At 41.3% G+C, this 22593-nt stretch overlaps 1 protein-coding gene across 2 annotated transcripts in view; it reads right to left on the reverse strand.

The window, feature by feature from the left end:
- Positions 1–5298: 5298 nt before the first annotated feature.
- SLC35F1 (solute carrier family 35 member F1) overlaps positions 5299–22593 on the reverse strand; it is a 381287-nt gene continuing 363992 nt past the window's right edge. For both annotated transcript variants that reach the window (XM_072765394.1, XM_072765396.1), the window contains exon 8: positions 5299–5805. In XM_072765394.1, coding sequence (XP_072621495.1) covers positions 5581–5805 — 225 coding nt within the window. In that variant the 3' untranslated portion in view covers positions 5299–5580. The remainder of the gene's footprint in view (positions 5806–22593) is intronic.

Raw genomic sequence — 22593 nt, forward strand, 5'->3', positions numbered from 1 at the left:
GGGCAGGTGGATGGCTTCACCCTGATGCTCTACCTCAGTGACATCTAGTGGCAAGAAGACATGGCCATCCACCGCGCTGCCAGCTTCCCACTGTGAGGGATGTGCTGGTGTTATCTCTTACAGCCAGGGTGAACGCACATTCAGATCCGCCTGGGACAGACTGGGCCCATATCTATTGTCCAGGCGTCATTATTAATAGTGTCTGCTTCCACTCTTGAAAGCGTTAACAGATTGGATAATGAATTACACAGCCTACTTAATGCCTTATTGTAGTTCCCCCATCTATTAGGTGACTTAACACATCACTTTGGGGTAATGAGTTCAAGAAGATTACTCCCCATTGTGTAAAGTAATATTTATCTTTATCTATCCTGAAATTATCCTTCAAGCATTATGGGATTGTTTCCAGCTCTAACGCTAAGGCTGGGTGAACAAGCTCATTTGATAGATTTTAGTCTTACCCACACCAGGCCTTTGTCTATCCAGATGGAAGCCGCTAATTTTAGTCTATTCCCAGAAACCTGCTCTCTCTGATCATTAGTTTTCCTTGTTAATCAGGCTGCAGTCGTGTTTGGACGCGACTTGTCTGGCTGTCTGAAAAGTGACACACAATGGCTTGTCCTTTCAGGCACTGATGTAAGGCCATCTGGTAGGTGTGGGATTTCCCAGCTGTATTATAATTTTTTTGAATTAAACATTTTTGACCACATAGACAATAAAGGGCAGAGACACCGCCTAGGTGGCCCATAGTGATCCCTCTGTTTAGGCTTGCAGAAAGAAAAAAGACAGAAAAAGAAAAAAATAAAAGGAATTCAAAGAAAAAGTAAGAAAGGAAGCAAAAAAGAACAGTGTACATAATTAAGAAGCAGTGTTATAAATTCAAAGACACTATTTGCAAGGAAAAAAAAGAACTTCACTTCGTTGCCTTTTTATCCCAGGGCCAACCCGAAGGGGTAAACATTGTAAGGGTTTATAAAAATAAACTCCCCAGAAGGGTGCGTTTTAAGTGGACCAGTGATTTCTTCCTTTCCAAGAACAGGAATTTTATAGAAAAAAGTACTCTCAAGTAGTGGAAGAAAAAAGGGAACATTTTGTAATAGAAATCTTACTCTTGTATTTTCTATTTTGAGTTTAGACGTTAGATTCCATTAGAAGAAAAAAAAAGATGTACAAGTGCTTTCCCTGTGCAAGATGTTTCCCTGAAAATGGATCTGGTTTCAGATCCTGTTATTTCGACATTACAATTTGTTTTCCTATGGAACACTGAGACAATATAATAAATTACAGCTCTCCTGCTGAAGTTTACTTGTTTCTCTTTTTTCTTCATGCTAATAGTCACAAAAATCATTCAAGTGCTGCCTTATCTTACCTTTGCAAGAACTTCCAAGCGTTTGAGAAACCAAGTTTCTTCTTTTAAGAAAATTAGAATTCATTGGGGACACAGAGTAAACATGTCCTGTGCGTTTATTGCGTATCCTCTTTGGACTCCAATTATACAAAATTACTGGGCATTTGGACATAGGCTGGGGTTGAAGTTCAAAAGTACTTCATCTTCGATGAAAGAAATTCCTAAATAAACAACACACGAGAGAAATATTTATATTTTTTCAAGGAAAAAAACTTTCTTTTAAGCTGAGTCATATTTTTCAAGCAAACTATTAGTGTTCAGTACATACTGTTGTCATTATAAAGGTAGATCCTAATGGATCTCAACTTATGAATACTCTATAAAGGATCAGTGTACAGTTATTCCTAGTCTCCTAAAAATGTGTTTTCTTTTTAAAAATATTTTAAATATATAACCCAGGTACACAATCTCTGCAGCTCGTTTAATTTTTGAGGTGTGATGGTGAATGCACATGGTGAGAGCATGTGAGTTCATACACATCATCTCCAAGTCCTTAAGGGGTTGCTGGTGGCTGCAGTTAGTGGAGGAAGGACACCGATAAGGTGTTGTTGTGGGTCCAGGGCAGAAACATAGACAGTCCTGCTTAAAAAATGCTGTGTTCTGGAAGGGGGCTCATCTTTTCGGTCCGGCACTGTGTCAAGGGCAGGGGACGCGGAACTTTCTCCTTTATAAGACCTGTTTCTTGGGGAGTGGATTTCTACTGTCCTACATGTGTTTTAAACTTGGGCTTGGAGGCTGTAGACCCAGAGCCGCCTTCAGTGGTCAGTTAAAAAATTAATTTTGCAAATTACAACCCTGCTCAATTTGGCTTTTCAAAGCTTCAGCTCTGAGACCAACTGTGCCCTTCCTAATTTGGAAATATTTTCTTTCTGGTGTTTATTTTGACATGGACCCGGCTATCTACTTTGGTGGCTATTTTCGGCATCCCATGGGAGCTCCTTCCCTGGTCGCCATAGTGCAGACAAACACTCAAGAAAACCAAGAACTCCGTGCTTTCATAAAGCATTTATTTTTATTTGAAAACATTATACAGGCATTACATTGCCACAGCCAGTCCATAGGGGAGCATGCAAATATCAAAAATGGAAAGTTTGTTCGACTTATTGGTGTAAATCTTTTATTTTTTTGTTGAGGGGGGGTTCGTATTTTCCATTTGTGGTGTCTGGATTAGTGTGCTTTGTGGTGTGGCTTGACAATAGAATCCTACCCATGGGGTAAAATCTGTCCTGGTAGCTAGCTGGGGACTCCTAAGTGGTTATAACTCAAAACCAAACCCAAAACAAACAATACTACACGCCTGTCAAAAGGTTAATAGCACAAGTTAGCAATATCTAAACTAAACATCGAAAGGTTTTCGGGGGACACAGTGGTGCAAATTCTTCCATTGCTTGGTCTACCTGGTTGTGTATTACAGAGTCTGGAGCAGTGGGAAGGTGTGACCCAGGCGAGCACTGTCTTCCGCCCCCCCCCCCCCCGGGCCCCCCCTCCGGGGGGCAGGTTTTCAGGGAGGAAGTGAAAACCTGCATTTACCGCCAGTGGCCTATGGTTTGCTCAGAGGATCCAATTGTGTACAAGTTGCTGAAGTAGCGCTGGTAGGGGGTGTGGGAGGTGCAGAGGGGTGAAAGGAGGAGCTGTTGGCTGGTGTCTACTGAGGTTGTGAGATTTCCAAAACGAAAAGAGCTAGAGATAATGTTGTCGTACATCCCACTTCCCACCCCACTCCCGCAGGACCAGTGTTTTAACACAGAAGAGTCTGTTCTGTGCTATTTCCCACCCCCCACCCCCACCCTGTTCAACCTGGAACACCTGATCTCGGACAGGTCACTATGTTACCAGCCTTTCTACCTGGAGACGGATGAACACAGTGAAGTACCCCAGTGACATGAAAGTCTTGTGCACAAGGACTCTGGATGATAGAGGGTGTAGGGTGAGTTCACCTTAACATTCACACTAGGATTCCATACAATGGAGTCAATTAAAATAGCCTAGAAAATAAGCCAGATGGCTGCTCTTGGCCATCCGCTGATTGCAAACCTTTTATGAAATTAAAATTTTTTAAAAAAACATTCCCAGTCCACTGAGTTGACTTGGAATAGCTTCATCCACTTATTTCTTGTAAGACTTTACTAAGCGTCTACAAATTAGTGTCATAAAAATGAATAAAAAAAGTCTAAACATTTGGCTTTAAAATAAATACTAAGGATGCAATAAATCAAGCAAATTATGCCAACTGAAGGAATGTAAACACAAAAATAAAACCACAGTCTTTAAAGGTCTTCAGATCTGAATGGACAAAATAGTCAGAGAAAGGTATTTAATTGGTTTAAAGGTAGCAGAGAGCAGACACTGGCAGGTTGTTTTGACTTGATACAGCTTTAACATAGTTCTTGTTTTCTTTTTTTCCTCCGAAAAGAAAATACATTTCTGAGGGGGCTAAACAGTGATGACCATCAAATCTTTATATCCGAGGAGATAGTTTTTCTTCCCCCTCTCCAGGGGCAGGACCACACCCCCTGGGTAGAAGGCGGGTGGAGAGGCCATCTGGTGCTACCAGCACGCCATGCTCCATCCCCTGCCTGGGATTTAAGCCTGTGCAGGCTCTATGGGAATCCCCATGGGGCTGCAACCTGTCCTACTTCACACGGACCCCTCTGGTGTTTTGCTTTGTTTGCTTAAGATGTGTTGATCTGAACTGCCCACAGTTTCATAAGCATTTATTCTTCCTTTACAAACCCTGGACCCCATGGCGGATCTTTCTGAAAGGCATTGAAGCCAGCCAACCTTAAAGACTATTTCACATACTGACACATAGAATCTATTCCAGATTGTCGAGGTCTGTGGTGTTGCTGGTTTTTTTTTTTTTTTGTATGTGTTTGAAAAAAGTTACATTAAGAGCAACAAAATTAGACTAGTGACATATCCCTCAATGCCTTAGTAGGACCCTGCACTGTTCTCTGTGTCCCTAAGAATATGGTGTGGCTATATTCTGCTATTGAAGGGAGGCCCAATATGACCAAAATGCCAAACTTTTTCATTCATGACATCTTTATCACTACGAGGTGGTCAGATCCATCAAGCTATTGTCAGAGATTGCTCCACATCAGCACCTTGACTTTGTTGGGAGGCTACACAACCAATGATACTCCACAATAAAGGTAATTTCCATGCTGGTGTATTTTAAAAAGGGTGTCACACAATTTAAGAGGGCAGAGGGCCATGGCTTTTTCCAATGACTTGAGTAATTTCCATAGTATCACTAAAGAAATCTAGGAATTAAAGGTAAGATCAAATAAATTTTTGGAAGAGAAGATATAGGGAGGGGCAGAAAGATTTAATATATATATATATATATATATATATATATATATATATATATATACTACCCTAAACATACATGATATTTCTGGGGTTTCCTATAAGCCACAGAAAGGAAACATTCCTTATCCTGTTATTACAGGGACTTCATCAGCAGAATCACGTGGCACAACAGAAAGGCAATGGCCTGGAGTAATCAGAGATTGAAATATAAAAAGGCTCAAGTGTTTGTTTTATATCTATTCCTAGAATAGAGAATTATATGGTCAGTTGCCCCTCCCCACAAGGGTCACAGCACAAAATATTATTGAGCAGGCAATCCAACAGGTAACAGAGGAAACCATTAGCCACCAGGTCCCTAGGATAAGGAAACGTCTCAGGGGTGGAGCTCCTGTGGCGTGCAGCACTCATACAGACTGTGCAAAAAAATAAAGTATGATTCTTAAAAAGTGACTTGCCATAGAAAAGTGGGATTTGTGTTAACTACATGTGGGTCTGGCAAATAGTTCTCATCAGGAGTACAAAACAGCCTCCTGAACGTTAGTGTAATAAGAGTAACAATAATAATACAAATAATAATAACACTTGCTTTTAATTCAAAAGTCTTCACAGTAATTAATGCAGGAGGGCTGTGATCAGGATACATACTAGCTAGGCGTCTCTCTAAGTCAGGTGGCTCGGGGCCTGCGTCTCCGGTGATGGTGAGCGCATGCCCCTTACAGGCTTTCAGATTTGCTACCTTGCAGTCCACCTGTGCAAACCGCACCTAATAAATACCTTTCTCTATGTACAATACAGAGATGGAGGGCAAGCACGTGGCCACGGCGTGGACTTCAGTGGGCTGGGAGGGCCGCTCCCTAGGCCACGCGCACGTGGGGCTCCTCTTCGGTCTCCTGGCCCAGGCTGGTGTAGGTGACCGAGGGCTCCACTTGAGCCGTGGCCGGTAAGTCCACAACGGGTCCTGAAGGATTGCGGAACTGCTTGTACACACGGGGGTCCTGGGCTACGTACGTGGAGGTGGACGAGTAGAGCACCAGCCCGATGAGGATGGTGAAGAAAGACAGGAGATAAAGGCCTGAAAACTGAACAACACAACAGCGAGGTCATTGGGCAGGTCCCAGCAGGGCCACTTGGGCGTGAAGGAGGCACACAGGCACCAGAGCTGAGCATGTCCCAGAGGAGCTGGCAGCTTGACAGGTTGGCCAAGGCCCTTGATGGAGAGGGAATGTTCTCTTCCTACACTAGCTTGGTCTTATTGATTTTCCTTATCTTTTTTCTCGGCTCTGTGGTGAACCCCGAAGAACACTTAGCTAATGTCCCCAAAAGTGCCAGTCTGAGTACCTGATGTGGGAGAGCTAGTGAAGCACCAATTAAAATACGTCAAGTTAAAAGCAAAACAAAAACAACCCCCCCCTCACACACACAACAAAACCACCCCCCTCCAACATCTCTCAACAAAGAGTTGGTTGGTTGTGGCTTTGTTAAGCCCAGGAGAAACACAGATATTCCATGTAAGGTGGTAATGAAGTCATCAATACCAAACCCCTCCCCGACACAGCTGCACTGGGCACTCTTGTTGTACCTTAATCTGATTCAGACACTATTTGTCTTCCCCGTAGGAACTGACTTTTGTGGCTATCTTTGCAAGAATTGACTGTCCTTGGGCTGAAAAAAAAATAGTGTGACATCCCATCCTTGCTTCACTAAGCTGGAAACAACCAAACAAAGCTGTACAGGTAGCGTCCTGCTTCCTAAAGTAGTGGCTTGACAATTCACAAAGATTTGTGGGGGAAAAGAAAAGAAAATACTGGTTGATACAAGTGCCTGTGAATTTATGAACGGTTTTGAAAAACTACCACTTCTGGGCCTTCCTGAGTACTTACACTGGAAGTGGTTCCTTGAGTAATCACTGGGTGTGGGGAATAAGGTAACAACACAGGGGTTGCCATTTCTATTTCATTCCTTCATTCCCTCATTCAACTAAGAGTTTGTTGTACGCCCTTCCATAGCAAACATGGAACTATATACTGAGGAAAGAGAAATGAAAACATATGGTCGAGGACTTAATCATCTCAGGGGAGAGACAGAGGTCCAGGTAGACCAACTAGGATGCACTTGTGAATGCCGAATCTCATTTTAGTCAAGAGCTGTCATCCCAGCCTTCACCGCGTGCGGCATCCACGGGCAAACAGAAGACCAATTTGATAGGATTTTCCTATTTTATTTTTCATGCTCATACTCTAAAAGAACGAAAAACTGCTAGAAAGACAAGAAGAGGGTCCAGAGAGTCTATAAAGGAAGTGGCAAGGCTGTAAGAGTTCAAAGACAGCTACAGTAGAAAAGACATCCCTGAGGTGAAGAGCCCCTGCTATGGTGGTGGTTTTTTCTTTTTCTTTTTTCTTTTCCTCTCCCCTGCTACTGCTCCTCCTCACCCTCTCCCCCTTCTCCGCCTTCTTCTCCTCCTTCTCTCTCCCTCCTTCCTTCTACCTCCTCCTCCTTCTCTCTCTCTTTAGCAGCAGCAAGGTAGCTAAAACTAAAGACCATATTCCGATTTTCTTTCTAGATCATTCTTCATCTTGCCTTTCAATTCCTTTCTTCTTCATATTCAAACCATGGGATAGTCCTTCCTGAGGGGGATTTATAGATTAGACTCAGCTTATAATAGCTTCACTTAAAGAACTTGAAACAACCAATTCGGTTTTTTCCAATGAAAAGATGTGTGCTTTATTCTTTGATTCATGAATTTGTCGGTAAAATGAAATGGGAGGAAAAGACCACTCAGTACTATGGTAGGTGATCTCAGAAAACCGATTTACCCCTACACTTGCTTCCTAAAATTCTATATTTGAGAGCTGCAGTGTTTGCCTGAAACTCTGGAGGACAAGATGGGTTTGTTCCCAACATCCGATTAATTTCAAAAATTTTATTAATGACTTTCATCTTCAAACTCCTCTGACACGTCCCTAGTTTCAAGTGAAGAGCTTTGCAGGTTGCAAGGGTGAGCTGGCCTCTGCTGCAGCAGCTGGGGGCCAGGAGATTACAAATGGGGCCTCAAGGTTAGAACTGCCTTCTAACCACATGCTGGATTCAAATCCTAGCTCCCCTTACTTTCTAGCTGTCATTTTGGATAAGTATGTTGACCTCCTCAGGTCCAAGTTCCCTTATTAGTGAAGTGAGGCTAACAATTGTTACCTATGTAGGTAGCTATAGAGAGAGTGGCTATAAAGATTAAACTTGATAAAGCATGTAAAGCACTTATCCGGTGCCTACCTTGCAACAAGCATTCAATTCATGTTACCTTTGTTATCATGATTACTGTTTTGTCATTATTGTTTATACCACTATCTTATAATCAATGATCATATATGAAACACTCTTAGGTAATCATTGATTAAACTGCCTTGCTCCCTTAACTATGGGACTGTGTCTTTCTTGACCAGTGTCAAGTAGAGAGCCTGGCACATTGTCGACATCTACTAAGTGTTCTTTGTTTTTATTTTGAATGAATGGATGGATTAAATTATGGAGATGCTTCAGATTAAAGAAATAAACGTAAAAAGTCATCCTGTGCCAGCGGTGTACTTCAAATTTTTTAGCTTTAAACTTGAGGGACGCCCGGGTGGCTTAATGGTTGAGCATCTGCCTTGGGCATGATCCTGGAGTCCTGGGATCAAGTCCCACATCGGGCTCCCTGCATGGAGCCTGCTTCTCTCTCTGCCTGTGTCTCTGCCTCTCTCTCTCTCTGTGTCTCTCATGAATAAATAAATAAAATCTTAAAAAAAACCCTTGATAATCCAGTATCATTTCTCATACATCAAATGGCAAACAAAAACTCATTGAAAGGGAAGTCATAGTATTGATCCTTAATCATTAACTTTAAAAGTCATCTACAAACCTGGGGTCAGTCAAAGGAGAATGACAAGACAACAAATTGGGAGGGAGAATGCAGGAGTCTGGATAGAAGAGGGGGCTGCTGATCAGTGGATTGACACAGGACATTTCATAAACTCAGGATGGACAGGATTTGGCAATGAAGGGAGTGGGACAGAAGAGGACCTCATGTAGGGTATCCTGCAAAAAGGATTTGAATTCCTCTCGATTTCTGGTTTTGGCTCCCATAGTCTGACTTGGCGTAGATGACAAATATTTTAAAATTCATCTTTGTAAAGCTATACCTTTGTCATTGTATGGACAAAGTCTTATTTAGCACACAAACCCAAAAGGGAACAGAAAGGCATGCATTATGATTAATCTGGATAAATACTGAATATTAGAAATAATGACAGAAAGGTTTGATTTTTTTTTCTTTTTATAGATTGACCAAAAAAAAAAAAAAAAAAGAAGAAAGAAAAAAGAAAAGAAAGAGAATTGAATCAGGGTTCCTAATAGGATGATTCCCAGTTTTGGATGCTGCACTTATCCTGATAGAGCATTCTTTAAAAAACAAAAACAAAAACAAAACTCCAATCAACCAAACAAAAATTCTTTATATTCTAGGCTGCTTAACTCATTTACTGCAAAGAAATACTCATGCCTAGTTGCCTAAGCAAAGAGAACAAGGAATCCTCTAGGTACTAGAGGAAGCCTTAAAGCCATGTCTGTGACACACAAGGCAAGGTCAGGTGGAGGCCTGCTGTCCCCACTGCAGGGCACAGGCTGCTGTCTGACGTGTGCTCTGTGGTCCTCCCCAGTCAACAGCAGCCCATCAGAAGACACATCATGTTCTGTGCCGCACACACACTTTTGCCTACATTTTATCTGACCTGGAGCTTTGAGATGCTGAGGAAGGATGTGCCCGCCTTAATAACCCCGTGCTGTCCACAGTGTTTACTTTGCTGCTTTTTCCATCCTGATGGGTCTCTTTGCTAACAAGGGTCAGAAAGGACTCATGGTGTATAATGAGAATGCCTGCGTGTTGCCTAAAGCAATTTGACTGGGACACAAGCCATTGTCCAGGAGGGAGTGGCTGGGGAGACTGATGCTAAGACTGTGCAAAGTTCCTCAACCTCTAAGCTAGGGATTAAACCTAGGTCTAGCCAGCTGGCATCTCAATATGATTATTATTTAGCTAATGAGACATTTAGCACATCAGTTAAGGACAGGACAAATGTTCATTTTGGCTTTGGTATTAAACATCTAAACAGAGTTTTAATAAACTAATGACTTTAGTGAGCCTTAAGCCTATACAAGAAGAAAACCCCATGGTTTGTAAGCCATTTCAAAGTACATTTATAAGTAAACCAACTGGAATATGTGAGGAAGAGGGCAATTTTCAATGGCATCTTTCCTTTGCTAGCTTGACCAAAAAGATGGCAGGGGTGAGCAGAGAAGAATGTGGACAATCCTCAAATAGGCATAAGGTTTTGAGGATGAAGTGACTTTGGGTTAAAGCTCTGTTTTTACTGAATTTATGTCCCAACTGCTTCTATATGATGGGCCTGCTTTTACCTTCTTTCCTGGGGAGTGCACTTTTGGTGCATGCTTCTGTATAATATGGCTTTTATAAAGCTCCTGATGTTGGGCTTTGGTCATTTTTGCTCAGTGATTGCACTTGGGCCTATAAATGATCAGAGATAATTTTTATTTCATAAATAATGCTCAGTTAAAAGATTCTTTTAGCTCTTAAAGGGAGATGTATGGCAGTTCTATCTCCAGAAAAAAAAAAGTCAATGGAAAAAAGAAATTATGTCACTTGTGACATGTAGAAGAAGATCTGGGAAAGAGTAGCTGGTGAAGTTTCCTAGGAAACCAGGGTACAGGGGAATGAGGTTTGGTTAAAGCTCCTGGAGTTACTTTACAACAAAGGAGATATTAATTTAGATCCAATTGTGATCAACTTGGAGGGCCAAGGAACCTCAGAAAAAATGCATTTGGAAGGAGAGAGAAAACAAGGTCAAATTAGAAAGAAAATAGATACAGGTAAAGAAAGTTCCTCAACATCCCCGAGGAAAGGGGACTGCATAACTGGATATGCAGAAAAGGAGTAATTCTCTAAATTAATCACGTAGCATGTATTCTTTTCTCTCTCCATCTCTCATTTTTGTGTGTGTATGTGTACACAACACATACACACACACCTTTAAGTCACTATTGCTGACCTGATAAGACCTGCATTCTGAACTTGAGAGAAGCTGAGTAGGTGAGAGAACATGATTCCTGAAGCCTTCTCACATATGGCAGGTGAGCAAAGGACAACATTTTCAAACCCTCATGTGCTCCCAAGGCTATTTATAAAGTGTGGAGGAAGGACAGAGCAGTATCTCAGGTCATGCCTCATCTTGAAGGCATTATTGCTAAAATTTAAAAAAATACACTGTCTTGCTCCAGCAAAGGTGCTCTATTGGATGCAAGTCCGCTTGTTGAAAGAGGCGTTCCATTAGGAATCTTGATAATGGTAATCGTTGAAAATGGCTTCTGCATTGCATCAAGAAGCTGCTTAGAAATGAATTCAAGGACATTTCTAAGTGCTCTTACGCATGGCTTTCCAAATACACAAAGGGTAACAAAAGATACGTGGCTACAATAATGATTTCCTTTCTTGTTCTTATTCAAGTTTATTCTTTTAAACAGACACAGATGCAATTAAACCATTCCACATTTTTCACTCTTTAGCAGAAAATACCTAGGAGGATAGAGTCTGGGAATTTGCAAACTTAGCTTTGCTTCAAAGGTCACTGCAGCCATGGGTAAGTAGAACAATAAAGGGCAGTGGCTGGTCATTCCCAAGGTTAGATGGCACAGGCTGGTAAATGTGAGGTTCAAAAGCTGTCAGGAGGAATTTCCATGCAGGGAGATTGGTTCGGCAATTTCAGTAGCAAGTTATGGCTGGAGAAAATCAGACTTTTAATTAAGTTTGTGAAAACTATCCTGAGTGATCTACAATGTAACACAGTGTCCTTTCCCCTATATTTCCATACACTGTGATATAAAGTGCACATATAAAGGCAAATCAACTGACACATCTAACCATGATTTCTAGACTGAGAACAAGTAAATAAGCCAATTCTGTCCCCAACAGAAAACCAGGTGATGCAGTTTGGAGGTCCTCAGTATAATAGTTTAAAGACTCATCAGTGACTAAGTAATGCAAAATGCCAATTAAGAGTGAATCATAATTAAATATCATGCTACCATAGTGGAGTTTTTAAAGCTAAATATTATGGGTTGATAAAATTGGCTTTAATAACTAAAAAGGGAACTCAAGGTCTCTTGGGCATCCCATTTGATATGTGAATTGGAGTGGACCCTTTGGGTAACAACCAATCTGCCAAGTGTCCTGGGGTGAAAGGGAGAGGACAGTTCACCAATGACAACTCATCTCTCAGTAGCGGTGTGTGTCTCAGCAGGTTGTGGACCACACCTGGAGCTTGAGAGTGCAGTGGTAGGGAGCCCAGACAGGGGAGGCTGGTCCTTGCTAGGCAGGCTGTAAGCCATGGGCTGCTTGGGGGCCTATGAGGAAAGGCTCTCCGCTGGTCCTGATCTATCGTTGCTGGGTCTGAGCCAATTCTATTCAGGGTAGGGCCCCTAGACAGACTTGGCTCCACAGAAATGCCAACATAAACAAGTTGATGCTTGACCTCCTAATTTTGGCTCTATGCTAAACTAACAAGATCATTTTTATTATTATTAAGAGTTTTAAAAATGCAAAAGTTTGGCTCCTGAGTTTACTGAACTGGAAATAAATTGCCTGGAGAGGCCAGAGCTTTTTCAAATTCTTTAGAACTGCCTTATTGTTGTTCTGTCTCCTACTCTTGCCTCCTTGTATTTCTCCTCATTCCTTTTTTTTTTTTTTTAATTAAAATGAAAGGGCTACATCTCTCTGGCTAAATACTAAATACTAATATTTATTTCTTCTAAGTCATAAGTCATAGAATGGGAAAATACCAAAGGCAACCATGGCACAAAATCTACTCGCAAACACCAAAATCAGTCATCTTCAGAGACCCACAGTACTGACCTGAATCCCTCCCTCCCCATTCTTTCTCCAAAAGATAGAAAATAATCCCAAACTCATGCTAATCTAATCAAGACAGATAAATAAATAAATCGGTGAATGCTTCAGTCAAAATGCCAAATGGTCTCTTGATCTGTATCAGTAAACTGATGAATTACAAAAATTTAAATAGTCGGTGAACACCTTAGCCTGAACATGTTGTTAAGGAGAGAAGTGGCAAACAGGAGGGCCCTGACACTGTCACAGGGCCAGGCTGTGCCCCCCACTGAAATCCCAGTTCGGTTTATGAGGCCTTCTGTTTGATTTGCAAAACCAATTTATCTAGCAGTATAATTTGTGTAGCCAATCACATCCAAGGCCAATAAGGGCTCTTTTACGGGCAAACATCTTCCCCTGTGAGTAATTTCACACATGAGTACAGCAACGGGGAGCTAAAAATGGATTTCTGACATTATCTTTTATATGACAAACAGACATTTTCACTTGGTTTGATGAATTGATAGAACTCCTCATTCATGCAGATTTCTATTCTCTGCAGTCCAGCAAAGGAAGACCAGGACAGCCAACCAGAAGTGGAATCAAAGGGGCCTACTCTGTGGGAGTGTTTAATTATAGGCTCAGTTGCCACAAAGGCCATTAGATGGCTCATCTATGTCACCTTTCTGTGCTTCCTTCTTATCACTAATCACAAAAGGGATGACATTTGCATGTGAGGGACGCTGAGCAGTGGCCCAGCCCCGTTCAGACTCTTGCATAATCAGATGATCCATTTTCTCTCCACACAACACAGAGGTGCACACTGGGCTGTCGTGATTTTGCAGGAGACTGAATGTTATAGCCAGTGATTACAATGGAATCGAGAGGTGGAAATGGGAGTGGCACAACGTCCTCTTTCCCCAAGGGATCCACTAGTAAAATTTTTGCTTCCCATTACCACAATGCTCTGCTGGCCTTAGTTCCAAAGAGAGGAATGTTTCAGGGGCTTCTGGATGGCTCAGTTGGTTAAGCTCCTCCTGATTTCAGCTCAGGTCATGATCTCAGGGTTGTGGGATCAAGTCCTTCATGGGGCTCCTTGCTTAGGGTATAGTCTGCTTGAGATTCTCTCGTCCTCTCCCTTCTCCCACTCACCCTCACTTGTGTGCTCTCCCTCTCTCAAATAAATAAAAGTCTTTTAAAAAAAGGCTGGAATATTTCTACGAAGAGACCCAACAGTGATTCCATTGAGCTGAAAGTGAAATCTGCCATTTAGCTGCTTTTGGCTCATGCTTCTCAACTAACAAAGAAGGCAGTTCTTGTCACTGTGCTGGCTGGGTTGACTGATCTTGGTTACCAAGGGGAATTGGGCTCCTTCTTCATGATAGAGGTAAGGAATAATAGACCTGGAATACAGGAGGTCCCTAGGCATTCCTTAGTATTACCAAGCCCTGTGATTATAGTCAATGGGAAATGTCAACAACCCAATCCAGGCAGAGCTACTCATGGCTCAGATCCTTCAGGGGTGTGTGTGTGTGTGTGTGTGTGTGTGTGTGTGTGTGTCAAACTTTTGATGCAGTGCTTGGCACATAGTAAATATTCAGTAAATGTCAGCTATTGTTAGCTTTACATCACAAAGAGTAAATGCTAAAGCACGGATAGATTTGAAAACTTTCCTTAATAGTTCTTTCTGAAAAGTTCAGCACGAATCAAATTGAACTGCAAATGCATTTATAGAATTGGCAACTTAAATGAAGAGTACAACAATCAATCCATCTGGAGCGGAAGGCTTTTCGTCAATGCAAATAACAAACTCTTGGTTTATAGTTTGAACTTATTTTTATGTTGAATTTTCTTGCAATGATGCATACTTACGTAAGTCACAGGAATCCTCATAAGTCCCTATTCTGCTTTATTTTATTAATGTAGACCAACTACCCACAACCACCCTCCATCCCCCCGCTGGCAGCACAAATGATCTTTGAGAATCCACAAGTCTATTTAAGTTTAGCAACTCATTTTGCTTCCTTGGTGTCATAGGCTGAAAAGTGGCTCCCCCCCAATACATCCACATCCTAATACCTAGAACCTCTGAATATTAATTATTTCATTTGAAAAAAGGGTCTTTGCAGATATGATTAGGCTAAACATTTTGAGATGACAGATTATCCTGTGGACTGAGTTGTGTCTACCCCATGCTAAATATGTATTTTGAAGCTATGACTCCCAGTGTGTCTTATATTTATAGATGGAACCTCCATGGAAGAAATTAAGGTTAAATAAGGTCATAAAGGTGGATCAATGTCCTCCATGAGACACGAGAGAGCTCTCTCTTCCACATCTCCCACCTCCATGTACACACATGGAGAAAAGCCCAAGTGAGGACATAGTGATCATGCCAGGAAGAGAGCTTGAACCCTGCTGAACTGAACCGCTGGACTCTGATCTGGGACTTGCAGCCTCCAGATGTGAAAAAAATAAATTTCTGCTGCTTAAGCCACTTAGCTTGTGGTATTTTGTTATGGTAGCCTGACATAGGCTACATGGACCCTAAATGCAATCACAGGTATCTTATTAGAGGGAGGCAGAAGGGGATGTTAGACACACATAGAAGAAGGGTAGGTGAAGATGGAGCAGAGGGAGATTTGAAGACTGGAGTGATAAAGCCATAAACCAAGGAATGCTGGCAGCCACAGCAGCTGGAAGAGGCAAGGAGTAGATTCTCCCCTAGAGACTGTGGGTGGAGCATGGCTTTGCTGAATTCTAGCTCGGTGTACGGTACATGCTGGATAGCTCGTTGGTGCAAGCATACGCTGAATGTCCCTGTTAACCACTATCTTGAAAATGTAGAAGTTTTATGCTCCATTGGTATTCCTATCAGGCAGGATGCACAGCAGAACGTATTATTCAGTGTTCAAGGTCAGGGGCTCTGGGGTGGCCAAACTGGAGTGTCTCCTTCATAATGAAGAGTGTTCTCGTGACAGGCCTTGATTTTCTGGAAATGCTGGCCAGGCAAGGAGGGGGAGGGCTACTGAGAGCTGCTAGGTTAAATTGCTATGATACAGAAACTGGCTGCACGTAGGTCTCAGCAGCAGATGCTCCCTGTGCATAAGTAAACCTACATCTTGATCGCTGTCTCCGGGTCTTTTCTTTGGCCTCACTGAACCATCACGCACTCTAGGCATAGAGTCTGCTGGAGTGCAGTTGCATTCTCCCATGAAACAGATGTTGGACTTCTGGTCCTCTGAACTGTGAAGGAATAAATTTCTGTTGTCTTAAGCCACCAAGCTTGTGGTGATCTGTTACAGGAGCCATAGAGCTCATAGACTCCGCGATGACTTCATTCGATAACTGAGCTTAACTGTGAGCCCAGAACCTTGTTATCACCTTCCTGTCCATCAAGAAACACTGAGATTTTACTGTTTCAGGAGCTGGGGATGCAGTGATAAATAAGATGGATACAACTCTACTCTGTCTGGTGTGGGAGACAGCCTGAAAACAGCTGAAGGAATTAATCTGTAATATGACTTTGGGAAGCCCCATGAAGGAGACAAACAGGCGGCAGGGAGATGTGAGAGTCTGGTGGAAGCTACTTAGTGAGGGACGTGTTCTTTGCAGATGATGACTGAAATTGAGACTGAAGCAGCCATGAGAGGAGCTGGAAAAGAGCAGTCCAGGCAGAGAGACATGAAAAGCAAAGGTCCCAAGGAGGAAAGGGCACAGCTAGTTCTAGAACTGCAGGGGCAGCCAATGTCGCTGATGTCTAACACTTAGTAGTAATTCGTAGTTGAGTGCATGTATCCTCTGTGCCAGGCACTGTTTAATGGGATTTACACTATTCACCTTCCTGATAACCTCTGAGGAAGCTGCAATTATTTTCCCCTTTCTAAGAGAAAGACAAGGAAACAGTATGGAGGGCAAGTGTCAAGAGTGGAGGTTGGAGCCATAGAGCATAGGCACTCAGAAACAGTGTGGAGGCCAGCAGGGCACTAGAGGTCAGCAGGGCACTTGAATTTTGCTCCAAATGCAATGAGAAAGAAGGGTGTTCAGCAGAAGAGAGTGTAATCTAATTGGTCTTTTAAAAGGATCACTCAGGCTGCTCGTGGGTGATTAGTTGTAAAGAGGAATAAGGGGACACAGGCAGACCAAGAGACTATTGCAGGGGTCTGCATGGGAGGTGATGGTGGTCTGAACTAAGATGATGGCAGTAGAAACAGAAAATAATGCATTTTAGTGGAGGATCAAAAGACAGAAATTAAGACTGAATCTCAATGACTAAGTTGACTGTTCTTAGGCATGTGATTCTTTTTTTTTTTATGTGATTCTTTTCTAAGCATTTCACATGGTGCATTTATTCCCTTATTTTCACATATAAACAGAGAAGATCTACACGTAACATCATCTATGGTACTAACATAAACTGTGTGTGTTGTAGGTATAATTTTTGCCAATATTTATTCTAAAAAGTTCTCCCATTTCTCCATTGGTCTCCATTCTTTTTTTTTTCTTCCAGATTTTGTTTATTTGACCCAGAGAGAGAGAGAGCACAAGCAAGGGGAGCAGGTGAGGGAGAAGCAGGCTCCCCATCAAGCAGGGAGCCCATAGTGGGACTTGATCCTAGGACCCTGAGATCATGACCTGAGCTGAAGGTAGTTGCTTAACTGACTGAGCCATCCAGGTGCCCCGTTGGTCTCCATTCTTGCAACCTGAGAAGTATTCTAAGAAAGGAACCATATTTAGGAAAGCAATTAATAACAATACTAATTAAGTATGATATTCTTAGCAAAGAGAGCTACTGTCAACTTCCTCCAAAGTATTTTCATTTCTTATCATTTTTTTAAAAAAACCAACCCTTCACAGAAGTACAAAGCACTATGATGAACATCTTGAAGTTGAGGAAGCGGGAGGCAAGGCAGGTGCAGTAAAGTGCTTAGGGCATGGTCTTATAGTGACAGCTGACATAGTACCCAAAGCCTTGACCCTCTACCCAATTCTCTTCTCATCTCCCAATTGCTTCATTAATTGAATTGCAATTAATAGTAATTCTTGTTCTTTCATTCCTTATTTTCCAGCTTCTAAGAGCAATCCATGTCTCTATTGCATTGCACAAGAACTCAACGTTAATTCAACAGATCTTGGAACAACCTTAATGGATTATTGATAAAGCTGGATGCTGTTCTTTCTCAATTCATAGAAATGAACAATCAACAAGAAATATTATCATGCCTATGGGAGGGGAAACCTTTGACAGAAAGAAAAATGAGCTCTCCTACAATCATATTGGAATTCTTTTTTTCCTTCTCTCACATGTACCTGGTAATGGCAGAAGAAATTAAGAGAAAAATGAAATAAACGGATGACTAATTGATGTGTATCACGAGTATCCCCATCTGTCACATGGGAAGTCATATAACGGTTTTAATAATTAATCAATTCTTTTTCTAAATAAAAAATTAGTATCTGATGAATAGCTGCCACTCTCTCCTAAATAACCCTCAACACTTCCTAATTCCAGAATATCACTAAGAAATACTGGCATTGTGCCCAGAATATTTGGTTATTCTGTAATAAAATCTTACAACATCATTATCACTACATTTCTACAGTATTCTATAGTCCTCAAAATTCATGAAGTGCTATTAGAAATGTGACAGACATTCAACGACATTGTTAGTTTCTTATTTCCTCTTTTTTTAAAGATTTTATTTATTTATATTAGAGAGAGAGTGTGCGTGCACAGCATGAATGGGTAGGGGGACAGGGGCAGAAGCAGACTCCTCACTCAGCAGGGAGCCCAATGTGGGGGCTTGATCCCAGGACCCGGGGATCATGACCTGTGCTGAAGGCAGATGACTGAGCCACCCAGATGCCCCTCTTATTCCCTCTTTAAATTAAAATTTATACTTGTTATAAAAATAAAATTGCATTAGGAGTTAAGAACATTTTGAACTTTGGGTTTATTACTATTATAGGAACATGTTTTAAGAAGTCAGAATCTAGAGGTGTCCCCTAAACTTGGTGTTCCTCAACTGACAGAACCACAACTATCCATGATGTCTCTCTCTCTGTAACTTTGAGGGAGATGGGAATGGTAGGCACCCCCAAACTGTAAGAGAGATCTGTCACTTGAAATGTTCTTCTTTACTGTCAGATTAACTTGTGCATATAAGGGCCTCTTTTCTCTAGACACATGAATCTGGGAAAGTTAATTTGATGATATTATTGTCATTATCTGATATTGCTGGTTCTTCTGAGGCACACTATATGCATATAACATTTGGAAGGCACTCCATGTCTACAGATACCTTTGCTCCACCCTGCTCTGTAAGAGATGGCTTTAATATCCCTTCCTTTTCACATCCTCCCTCAGGGCTACTGTCTTGCATTGGGACCCCACTCATTCCTCTCTGTAAAATGAAAACAATAAACCAATAAGCTGAAGACTGCATGCATACCATGGATAGCCTTATAACAAAACTAACAGATACAGCCTTCGATGCCACCAAGAAGGCACATACACCACTTATTCTATAATAATGAGATAGAAATGACTACAATTAGCCATAAAGGCAAGTCTGTCCAATTGAAGGGCAAAGAGTTTCATAACATTTGGTTTACAGCTTTATTAATGACACACTTTGCAGAGGAAATGGTTGTTTCCGGGTGCTGAAGATTAGTGAAAAGTTTGCAAGGACAGGCATAGTTTACCTTGGGAGTTAGTAAACCAACAAATGTGGCAGCTGCTTGGTTTTGTAAAGTTTTATTGGAAGATAGCCATGTCCATGGAAGCACTGAATGGCTGTGACAGAGACTGCTTGGTTTGTAAGGCCTGAAATACGTATAATCTGATCCCTTACAGACCAGTTTGCTGAGCTCTGTGCATGTAGACACATCAACAATACAAATATAGACATGGAAATATAGTATGTGATGATGACTCAATTCACAATTTTACTGTGGAATGGCTTATGAATAATAAAGCCGAATGTTAGATATGATTTTTCCTATGAATAGAATAAGTTTCTCAGCAAGTGTTCAACCCCTGATGTGAGCTCCACTCTTACACTCCCCCACTCCCCCATGATACTGTAATAGCTACTATGACATTGAACTGGTTTTTCTATCTCCATGTCCCCTTAAGATGTTCTCTAAGCAATCCATCAATTCAACGAAAGGATGAATCAAAATAGTGGCCTGCTAGTGTGGAATCTATTTTTATTTTTAGTTTTTGTAAAAAGTTTTTCAGCTGGTTGCATCAACTTGAGAGGTAAAGCATCCATATCAATCAACAGGTTTTTGCTTCTTATGTGAAAATTCCTAATGTTCAGTCTTGAAAAGTGAAGTCTAACCTTTAATGTTTCTTGTAGAAATAAGCCTTTCATTGAATAAATCGTTGCTGAACACTTACTGTGTCAGGCATTGTACTAGATCCCAAGGATCCAGCAGGGAAGGAGACATGCCCTGCCCTCTGTCATCCAGAGCTTACTACTTACTTCTTACATAAGGTCAGTCCTATTATCTAAAGGCAGAACTGGTTAGTACACAAAGGAAATACAGTACAATCAATTACTGCTGAGACAGATCCCCACAATGCAGTGGGAAGCAGCTACGCTCCTGCACATTAATGCCTGGTTCCATGCAGCATCAAGAAGGCCCTGGATGTGAAACCGCTAACCAAATTTACATTCAAGTTCAACTGAGTTACCTTGCTAAATTTGAGACTCCACAGAATGGTTTACAATGCATTTATTTTTAAAATAAAACCACATCCCCAAATAGATTTAAACGGGAAAGAGACTAGACATATGACTAAGTTAGGGCTTAGTGATAGAATGAGTAAAGAGTTGTAGTTATGTGAAAATAATGAGGAAAACAGACCCAAAGAAGTGCTATCCCTTTGTGCTCCTGTATGTCCATTAAAACTAATAATAAACCACTTAGAACCTTTGAAACGTCTCTGGTTGCAATTTGGGCCCATTTTTGAATGGCAGAGATTTATATTTAGATCCCTTTTTATTAGAAGGGTATTGCTAGCTTTATACAGTTTCAAAGTAAAAATAACTTCATTGTTTTATGGTTGTAAGACTACTGTATGCATATTATTTCACCAATATGTAATGTATGCAATACCTAAAAATATGCAGAACATAAAATATAAGCACTCAAAATTCTACCATCCTTAATAATGGCATTATTTATTGAGTGTTCACTGTGCCAGATACAGCAGTAAGTGATTTACTTTTCTATACAGGGAGCCCTGAGGCCACCAGTTACACAGTATCTACTCTTGCAATCCCCATTTGCTGATGGTGAAATTATAGAAGAGAGAAGTTAAGTAACTTTTGCACAAGGCTGTATAACTGGTAGCATCAGGGGTTCCTGCATAGAATTCAGGGGTGCTATAAACCCTGGATTTTTATTTTCACTGATCTCTAACGGACAGCATTTCTTTGTTATAAATGTAAGCAATGAGCTACATTAGTATTAGCAGCACTTTAGACTTTGAGCCAACGTAAATCACATATATTTTCATATCACATATCACATTACAACTGCTGCAGATCTTTCCAGATCTGTACTCATCACTGCTTTGAAATGACAGTAGTTATTAGGTGTGCTTCGGGATCCTGTGATTTGTATATCACTATATCATCACATTTAATAATATTTTGATAACTCTATTTTAATATGACCAGCTTGCTTTGTAATGCTACGTATTTTATTTTAGACATTTAAAAACATTGTGAAAGGGATCTCTAGGCTTTACCAGACCAATAAAGGGGCCCATAGCACAGAAAAGTTAGGGACCCACTGGTGGAGAGGGAATTGAAATTAGCACCTGGGTGGTCTGACCCTGGAGCTTGGGCTCAGGCACGCAACCACTCTGCCATTCTGTCTGCCCTTGGACTCATGTTCACATTTTGGTGAATATACTTTCAGATCTCTCTCGAATTTGGAGAGAACAGGCTAAGTGGTGATTAGGCAAACTTAGGAAAAAGCCAAGGAAACATTCTCAGGAACAAAAACCCTTTCCCACTACCTCATATTCTCAAGGAGGCAAGAGTGGGAGAGGATTGGAATCTACTGTTATCTGGGGCTCTCTGGAGAACTGCAGTGTGGGGGCGTATTTCAAGGCGACCAAGGAATTGCACCCCTGGGAGTGCAATAGGTCACAGGCCAACCTGACCTACAAGTGTAAAGACATGAGAGATATTCTCAAACAAAAAGAGCCCCTTGTAGGCTCTTTCTGGGGAAACTCTCAAACAACTGAATGACAAAATCCAGTAACTCAAAAGACTGAAAAGGACTTGGGGGCAGTGCTCAGGTTTTCAAAAAACAAAACAAAACAAATCCCAATAACTATAAAGTTCCAAGAAAAACAAAATGCAACCGAGGAAAATTATCTTTTGAATATGAATAAGTACATGTTTTCAAGGAAGCAAAGACTTGGGAGATACTGGCCCTATAAACAGTTCTTAACAGACCCACCACCAGCCCGATGGCATTTTTCGAGTGACTATGAAGTCTCCCTTTCTTCGAGGCACTTGATTACCATCTGTGGGAAAATATTCCCTAGAGATGAACAAATTGCACTGTGGACAGCCTGTGCAACCATACATTGCTTTCTGACACTACCAGTAGTGAAATCCAGCCAACTAAGAGATAAAGTAAAATAAAGAATTCAGAAAAGAAGAGCCTGCATTTCAGGGGAATGGGATTAAAATCCCTAGGGCTTATACTGATAAAAATTAACTCTAAAATCATTGCTAATATAAAAACAGTATAAAGAAGTCAGGAAATGAGGGAGGGACAGTATTACCTTTCATAGAAGGCAGTACATAAAAACTCTCAGCACTTTTAAATATAGAGTTGAAAACAAGTCTATCCGCAGTAGCCCCTGAAGATGTGAAGGGTGGTGGCTCTGCTTCAGCCTTTATGTTTG

Source organism: Vulpes vulpes, chromosome 1, assembly GCF_048418805.1.
Source record: "Vulpes vulpes isolate BD-2025 chromosome 1, VulVul3, whole genome shotgun sequence".
Classification (NCBI taxonomy): domain Eukaryota; kingdom Metazoa; phylum Chordata; class Mammalia; order Carnivora; family Canidae; genus Vulpes; species Vulpes vulpes.